The 9,604-nt window shown below is 30.4% G+C and overlaps 1 protein-coding gene across 1 annotated transcript; it reads left to right on the top strand.

Annotated features, from left to right (window-relative positions):
* Nucleotides 1-2,097: 2,097 nt before the first annotated feature.
* Nucleotides 2,098-6,930, top strand: HELRODRAFT_166946 (hypothetical protein; the record flags this gene model as incomplete). The annotated part of the gene is made up of 3 exons (XM_009012109.1): nucleotides 2,098-2,218; nucleotides 5,447-5,573; nucleotides 6,816-6,930. 3 exons carry the CDS (start codon nucleotides 2,098-2,100, stop codon nucleotides 6,928-6,930), a joined length of 363 nt encoding a protein of 120 aa, XP_009010357.1.
* Between the last annotated feature and the right edge of the window lie 2,674 nt (nucleotides 6,931-9,604).

Below are 9,604 nucleotides of genomic sequence, written 5' to 3'. Positions count from 1 at the left end.
AAAACTCATTGTACTATTTCTTTTATTTTATATTTCTTACATTTCATTTCAAAACTGCAATATTCGAGAAAATAACATTTTTTAGTTTTTTCAGTTCAGTGTTTGCAAAAAAATTTACGGAAATAATTTATACTAAAAAAATTCACATAAATTTCCTAAACAAGTGCACTTTAAAAGACGTTTAAATGCAACATATAGCAACAAGCAATGCATATCAATACATAACAACACATTGCGAAAACATACAGCACATAATCTGAAAAATCAGGTAAAAAAAAAATTAAGATTTTTTACAGAAGTTCGAGCCATACAATGCAGCTCAATGAATGAGTTCCCTGCTATGATATTAAACGCCGATATTCATATTGATCAATAGCTATTGGTCAAAACTGATCAATAGTTATGTGCAAGTGCCTTTTTTAACATTTAATCAATTTATGAAAAACGATTAATCTGTTACACGTCCTTAACGAACTACTTAAGCCCCTACTCTGTAATAAGTCGGCCGGAGTAGGAAGATTTCGAGGGAGTCGATAGGAGTCTGAAAATTTCGCCGGAATAAATCGGAATTCTTCAAAAGGCTGAAGATCAAAAAATTTGAGAGTCGGAAGTCGGAGTCTTTAGTCGGAAATTTTAACCTGAGTCATGCGAAGTCAGACACTCGATTTTGACACTTACGTAAAACTTTGTATAAACCATAGACTATAAACAAAGATTATTATTATTATATTATTTATTAATTTTATGAATTTTATTAACGCTACAATATTTTATTTTATTTATTTTTTCAAATCATTTGCTTTTAAAGTTTTAAGATCAATAAAAGTGTTTAATTATTATTATATGTATAGTTACAGTGCCAATTCAAATCCTCATGATCAATCAGGTCTTCAGAACAAGCATCATCAGCAGGGGGCGTAGGCAATGATGAAAGTATCAAAAAATTTTGAAAACCAACTTAGTCATACTTTTTTCAACGTACCAGCTCCGTTATTATTTTTGCTTTGGCTTTTTTCATAGACAATATGCGCCTTACCAGGGCATGATCCGAGAACTCTCCTGATGTACTCAAGTTGACATCAGTAACCCCATAACCAGATAAGGTGACGGCAACGTTCCGTTCCTTATGTGAGTTGCACCATGCACGAACCTGACTGCATCAAATGTTGTAAAAAAAAAAATCTTCAATCCTCATTGCATTTAAATAATCAATGTCTTTCAGATGAATGTTAAAATTGCCAGCCATCAACAGTGAAATGTTGCTTACATTCAGTCCCTCGATCACATTCGCCAGTTCATGAAAAACAGCCTGTCAGAAACTCTTGACGTTACCATAACGCAGAATTACTGAGTGGTCATTTGATGACCTGTACCATGTTTCCGTTAGCACCATTATATCCATTTTATTATGCAACTAAACACCATGGATTACCAACGATTTGTTCGACAGCGACCTACTTTCAGCAGACCAAGTTTTACCATGTCACCATTTTATAAACAATTCTTATTATGAAATATTTTCTTTTTTTGAAGATTTCGGTTTTAGCGAGACTAATTTTTTCAAAAAGGTTTCAAGCTATCATTAATAAGCAGCATCAATTGTTCAAAAACGTATTTAACTCATAAGTGTACATACTGTTCGATTTAATTTAAAGTCAGTTATTTTTCTGTTAAATCAAGTTTAAAACCAAAATAAACCATAAATAAGAAGGACTATTTTATTCTATTCAAAACTTTGAAGCCTGGCTTGCTCGTATAATTGCCATGACAACATAAAAACGTTTTCACATTAGAATTTAAATTTTTTAAAACTGTCCAAAACTCATAAAAAAAGTTCAAATTAAATTTCAAACCGAAAAACCACTAAAAACCAATTTTTAAAAACTTATTTTAACTTTTCGGAATATAAAACGACGTTAAGACACCAATATTCTGATGAAAAGCGCAACTCTCGTTTCACCAACTGTTAGGAAAACAAGCGCAGCGAACATATAACACATATAATTGTTTCGTTGTGTGTCACCGTTGAAGCTCACTGTCAGCAAGTTTTCATGAGTTACACTCAAAATCGCACCTCATATAGCCACATCATCACAAATGGACTTCAAGCATTTCACGCACTCAAAATACTTCGCCTACATGGTCTCAACGGTACCAAATTATTCGACATCACAGAATCGTTCATCATCTCAAACATCAAATATGCAGTTCCTTCCTGGTCTGGTTTCGCTACACAATAACAACACAACAACAACAATCTGTTATCAAAAACTGAATTCGTCTCAACCACCTACCTTCGTCACTCAGATATTCAACACACTCCATTCAAGATTTTTTAAGCAAGTAGAAGCTAACCACATCTCGTCATCCACCCTCTACTATCACCAATAAAACCACCACATACAACCTATACCAACTTAGACATAATTATCAAGTCACCACTCAATCAGCTTATCAGGGTAAAACCTTCATTACAAGACACCCAAAACATACTAATACTTAATAATTATTTGTCATTTGTTCTATTCTTTTATTATTTTTTTCTAAAAAACGCATTATAAATTATTTATTTAGTCATTAGTTAATTAATTCATTTATTTGTTTCTAAAATCATTATTTTATTTTCTATGCTTAAACCTTTTTACATTTTATAATATTGTCTTGCAAGACAGATTCTGATTTTTTCAAGAAACTGAAATTTCTTTGAATATTTAAAAACAAGTTGATAGACTGAATGTAACGCAGAGTGAGCATTCAACTGATGACGACCGGAATAATTTCATTCACTGAGAAGCCGCTCGACGAACGTGGGCGGCATGTCGCGAACCGTTGAAGATTGCAAGCATAAATAAAACATTGCTCGAGCAGACCTAGAGGCATCGTAACAACAACAATTCACAGAATTCTAAAATAAAAACCAGGGTTTTTATTCAAGGTTAATTTATCGTAATGAAAATGAACACAGTGCCAAAATAATTTTGTATAAATAAATATAAAAAATTGAAACAACATCAGAAATTTTATAATTTTGGTTTAAAAAATAATTTTGAAACAATTATATCAGTTTCCTCAGTGCGTCACTAAATTTTGAATATTTTATACACTCAGCATAAGCATTAGAAGAAAGCTGACTAGACTGGCATTAATTCTTGAAATGTAATCAGGGGTTTGGGTCTCATAAAATCACAAGCCAAAAAATTTATTCTTTTTCCAAAATGGCATGTCAATTGGTTCAATGGATGATCTATTTGTATGCATGGAGAGGATTGTAAACAATACAATTTAGAACTATAATAATTTTTCTATATTTATAACACCGACAGTTTTCAATAATGCAGTAGATCGCATTTGATGTAGGGTATTCTATTCGTTGATTGATTGTCTTAAAAGTTATGTAATTTTTTAAATGACTGAATGGAAAAAGTAATAAAAATTAATTTCACAATAATCTGTTGGCTTCGCTTTGCACAAGTCATTTATTTAAAGATATATTTAATATAGATAACATATCAACATAAATTAGCATATATATTCAAAATAGATACACAATTTAACATAGGTCGAAATAGATAATTTATTAACACAAATTAACATACGCACACGTCGCATATTATAAAATTGGACACAAATATCTTTAACTAATGATTAAAAACTAATATGTTTTTATATGAAATTGTATTTCAGAATCGTCAGTTATATTAACGAAACGAAAAACTAAGAGAACGAAAATTTTTTTGAAAGATTATCTGGCCGAAACAGCCAAGTCAACCATCATAATATTAAATAACATTTTTTTATCACCTTTTTATTTGAACCAAAAAAAAATTGGACAAATGAATATGGGTTTGTCATACAAGTAATGTACAGTGCATTGCATAGTGTGAACGCTGCATTAAGCTTTAAAAAAGAAAGAAGAAACGAATGTGCTTGACATTAATACATTCCGTTATTTATATTAGGCTTGCGTAGAAGCCAAACACTCCATATCTGACTGACTGACATTTAATGTAGGATGTATGTATGCGTAACACGGCCAACGGAGCATTCGAGGTTGAGCGTACAACCAAGCGGCAAGATACGACGAAAGAATTGTGCATATATTGAATGTTTGGACGAAAATAGCACAGCTAAAAATAGATCGATGAACAGAATATTCTCAGCTTGTATTTATTTGTCTGTTTTTACTGACAACTCATTTCTGAAGTTCTGATGGTAGCTATGTAAGTGTATCATGATCATAATCAATTGTTGTCGCAATTATCATTACAATAAATTAATTAACCACATAGAAAGAACGCTATGCAGGTGGTTCATATCTTTTCCTGCTTCCATTTTTTTTTTGTCAAATAAAATTTTAAATTCGCCTTAAAAAAGTTAATTTGAATAAAAATGTGAGAAAATTAAAGATGAAAGCGTTTCAAATTTTCTGCTCAGAAAAACAAAAATGCCGTAATAACACGCTTTAATAATGATCGTGATGATGACGATAATAAAAACAATAAAAATAACAATAATAATAATAACAATAATAATAATAATAACAATAATAAAACAATGATAATAAAAATTCTTCGTTATAAAAATTTTGAGTATGATAATGGAAAAAGTTTAGTAAGTTTGATTATGGTTAGGGAGGATGTTTTAGTATGATAAAGGAAGATGGTTTTGTATGTGAAAGAAGAGAGTCTAGTATGATGAAAACAGACGGTTTAGTATGGAGAAGGAAAATGGTTTAGTATGATGAAAAAAGAAGGTTTAGTATGATATTGAAAAGTTTTTAGTACAAATGCATTTATTTTTTATTTGTTTGAATTGTTGTTCTAGCTAAGGATTGGCTTCTGTCGATCAACACTAACAAATAATGTACGGAAATTTAAATTTTGTAGCTACTGTGTTGTGTTTTTAAAAAAAAACTAAAGTGTTTCAAAAATTTTTTATTAGACTTTTAGCATTTATTTGAGAGAATTTTTTTAGTTAAAAAGAATACAGTGTTTGAAAATTGATAAATTTGAGCAGAAAACCCAAAAATCAAAACATGGGCCAAAACATGAGCCACAACTGACTTTGTTTTAAATAAATTTCAGCGATGAAACTTGGATGAATCTTGCAACCAAACACATTCAAGCTGAAAATCGGTCAGCTCTTAAGCGCACGAGATGTCGATTGTACATATCAATAGTTTTTGAAAAAAATGATGAAAATTAGTTGGACTTCTCAGACTTCGAATGAGGATGAATTAAAACAGTCCGGTTATGAAAAGAAGAAATTACTACAGATAATCTGACAGAGACTGTTAAAGTATTCTGGTCACATCATGCGGAAGGAAAGAATGGAATCCAACTACTGGAAAGATTGCAAGGAAAAGAGATGGCGGTCAACAACGAATCACATTCGTGAAGTCTTTGTGTCACTTGTTGAATATCACCACATTTCAACTACTACACAGTGTTAAAGATCGGTTTATGTGGAGGTCGTAATCGGCAATGTCCTGAAAGGATAAGGCATGAGAAAGAAATAAAATGCTATTTCAGCCGTTCTCAAAGTGACGGAGTTGGAATTTTTGAGTGGCCAAAGTTAGAGTCGGTTGTTTTTCATCCAAAAAAAAATGTGAATTTGAAAACTTTTAATTTTTTGTCCAGAAAATATTTTTTAACATTGTGTTTTTAAAATGATGAATATGTGTACCTTTAATACTGAATATAAATAATTATGATGTGAATAAAATCACAAAATGTTTTTCAACGTGTTTTAAAACATAAATTTATAACAATTTACAAAGGAAAGCATTCACACCAATTGATTTTAAGAGTTTTTTTTAAGTATTTTTCATTAAGCAGTGATATTTATGTGAAATTATGATGCAAAAAGTTGGAAAATTTTTCGGAAATTTTTATCCAGAATTGGAATTTTTTGAAGTTCCGGAGTCAGATATTCGTTATCCGACTTTGACAAACTGGTTGTTCTAGCGTTCATTGCAATTGTACAACTTTATTGCCGAATGTCCATTTAAGTTTTTTGTTTTCTCATACATTGTAATACATCGGGAAAGTATTTGAAGTTTGAATGAGACATCTCTAAGTTCCACTTTGTTGAAAGTGAAAATTTGAATGATTAAATAAGAGCATTACTGGACTGCGAGGACGTGTCAAAAATGTTTGTAGTAATTATTTAGCTGGTGCGCAGTGGACTGATTTGAGCGTTTAAAAAGACAAGCAGTCTAACGCGGATTTTTCAGATGGATTGCGTGGTTGGGCTGATGACAACCGTAACGTTTTAAAAGTTACTTTCAAGTACGTCAAACGTTGGATGTGTGTACTTGATGCCTGGGCGTACATTAAGCTTATATGTTGCGTACACCCTGCGAAGTGGGATAAGAAGGAGCAGTTGTAGAGAGCGATTGCTCCTGTGTGATATGATGACGCTGTACGTCGGTAAGATCAGTGCTGATGACGTTACGTTCTGCAGAAGATGTCGTGAATGTGGCCAGCGCTCTGCTGCAGCACCGCCAATGCTGACGGTGGCTCCAACACCAACAGTAACAATTTTTTGAATTATAAAATATAAAAATGGTAAGAATGGTATTGATGACGAGTTGAAAATATTTACAACATCATTATCGGATTTTGATTACTATTATTTGCATTTCCACAATTAACACAGGTATGTAATTTAAGATAAAAATATTAGTAATGAATGAACGAACGAACGAACGAACGAATGAACGAACAAATGAATGAATAAATGAATGAATAAATGAATGAATTAATTAATTAATTAATCAAATAATCAAATCTTATTTGGCTATTTTTATTTAGTTCTCTTAATCAGACCAAGAAGTCGCTTTATTGGAACACAATCCTGACGGTCACGAAAAATTCACTTGTTTTGTTAGTAAGAAGATTCAAGTATTTTTTCTCTAGTCTGACTTAATTTCATTGAATACATCACATCCCATCTTTTTATGAATTGCAAGATTTTGTTATGTCCGGTGTATATTGTCATAGTGTGAGTGAAATGTTTAAATTCTTTCGAAAAATGATCTTATTGGAAAGAAAAAAATTATGAAATTGATTTAAATCTATATTCATTTAAAAAACAGTTAAAAATATAAATTTTTTACTAATTTATTCATATACTTTACCGTGAATATTCTGTAACAATAATTCAAGGTAAAAAAAACTTTTTTAATAAATAAAATATATTAAAATATTATGAAATGTTAATTTAATCTTAAATTGTCTTCTGAGCAATAAAACGTATAATGAACTGAATTTCTGCTTCAAAACGACAACCTTTAACAAATCAACTTCAGATTGTGTTGAAAATTTTGTCAAAATCCAGGCGTCATGTATTACTATGAATAGCAAATAATTAATTTTTATTTAGTGATTTGTTATTTATAAAATTAATTAAATTTTACTTTTATATGTTTCTCTCCAAATATTCATTATAGCACGAAGCCAAATATAATCGTATATTATGACACTGAAGACATTTGTATAGAAAAATTATTCAAACGTGTTTGTGAAAATATTTTCAATTTTTATAATTTTCGCAAAAAGTTTCAATTGCCAAAAAATCTACTTCTACTCATTCGGATCTGTAAATGTGAACTATTTATATTCCTAATGTTATCAGTGTAGCCAATTAATATAGTTTTTTTCAATTCTAACAATATAGTTTAAACAAAAATCAGGAATTGGGTTTGAGTCGTTGAAACAAAAGTGCTTTTTAAAATAAATACAAACGAACGGTAAAAATCGTAGGTATCTAATGAACGAATGTTGAATAATCTGAGCATGAAGCATTTGTGTTTCAATGAATGGCCTACTCATTAATCATGCCTATTACTTATGGTATCCATTGTTTAATATATTGCTCAGGCAAACTGCAGCCTTCCATTTTTAACGCGAAAAAGTTATTTTATTTTAATTCGCTACTATGTAATGCCACACACGAAGCAAATTTCACGGGATATGTAACGTGCACTCATATTTTCAAATTTGAAAGAAATACAAAAATATGAAATATTTCCGTTGAATACTATAATAAAATATTTGCACTGGACAGCAGTTTTTTTTCAAAATTGCTTCTCATAACAAATGTTTGTGATTCTTTCACTTTGATATTAAGAGTTTAAAAATATATCCGTGCCAAAATATATTGCAACACAAAGTCGATATCCATGCCAAAATATATTCATTGTAACTAAAAGTCGAAAAATATAAATATGAATTAATTAAAAAAAGGGTTAACTAATTAATATTTAGTGAACCTTGGTCGTCGTCGTCGTAAGCGGCGTCGCAGTGGTCACCAGCCCATCCTTCTGTACAACTGTTCATCAAATTATTTATCATATCGTCTGACTAATCAAATCAAAATAATATTTCGAAGGATCAGCAAATAATGTTAAAACTTCATATCCGTTAAATGTAGAATCCTTTCACACTAAAAAAAATACAGTTGAATCAAATGTTTTTTGTGGCCCTGTTAGCAAGTTAAAAAAGTTTTTGCGCGTTTGTCAAGATAGTTTTTTGGTATCTAAATAAAAAAAATATTTATAAAACATTGAGCTGTAAAACTTAAAATAAAATGAAATGAAATGAAAAAATTTCCATTTATTTGTTATTCGTTTTTTCATCAGAGCAGTTTTTGCAATATTTGCATAGCATCATGATATGTTAAGATGAGATTATATAAAAAATTAACTTTTCTTAAATTCATAAATAATAATAATCTCAAAAAAACTATTAAAGACAAAATAACATCCTAGAAGTTCTTGCTATCCATCAGAATTGAAAACGTTTTTCAGATGGTAATATTAATAGTTATGGTTAATTTATTACATTCTCCATAGCTGGAAATTCCACGCAAGACATTTTCAATTGTCCAGTTAATTCTCAACGATCATCTTATTTGTTGATTTCTTTTACAACATTTTTTTTAAAACTTGTATGCAATTGTTCTTATCGGCTAGTGCGGTTCATTGGCGCAGAGCATCTTCTGTAACCACAAGCCAAGTAGAGTCTTTGCCTCTTTATAACTAGAGCAAACAACAACACATCAATGTTTTGTGTAGCTCGGGTAGCTGTACTCAATACGATTCATATCCACATCATGCCGCACTAGCAAGCATGCATACCAAATTTTAGTCAGTAACTAATAGGATTACAGCTCGCTCGCTGTCTGACTGCAGTTCCATTTAAATATTCCACATCTGCATATTTTATTATTTTGATATTTTATTTTATTTTGATATTTGTTTCCATTTTTAGTTATTGTCCTTTAAAAGGTTTGCATTTTTGCTTTTTTCCTTTTGAATGGCGTTTTTGTTTCATGCAATTCGATAACTTTTTGTTGTTTTTTAGTACATTAGTATTAAATTTTTTGAAAACAATTTCAATCCTTCAACAATCAATACTTATTTTGATAGGCAAGCAAAGGACTTGAAGCTAATGTTCAATGACTAACAACAGCAGCCAAATAGATAGATTTTTTAAATGTGCTCATATTCTTTTGCCTTTATATATCTCTACTTTTCCTCATAATACTTTAGTTTGAAAAGAATTCTAACACTTCTCCACAACCACAATCTGCCACTCTG

Source organism: Helobdella robusta (assembly GCF_000326865.2).
Source record: "Helobdella robusta unplaced genomic scaffold HELROscaffold_10, whole genome shotgun sequence".
Taxonomy (NCBI): Eukaryota; Metazoa; Annelida; class Clitellata; order Rhynchobdellida; family Glossiphoniidae; genus Helobdella; species Helobdella robusta.
The sequence above is the reverse complement of the archived record's forward strand: the minus strand, read 5'-3'. Positions and strand labels throughout refer to the sequence as shown.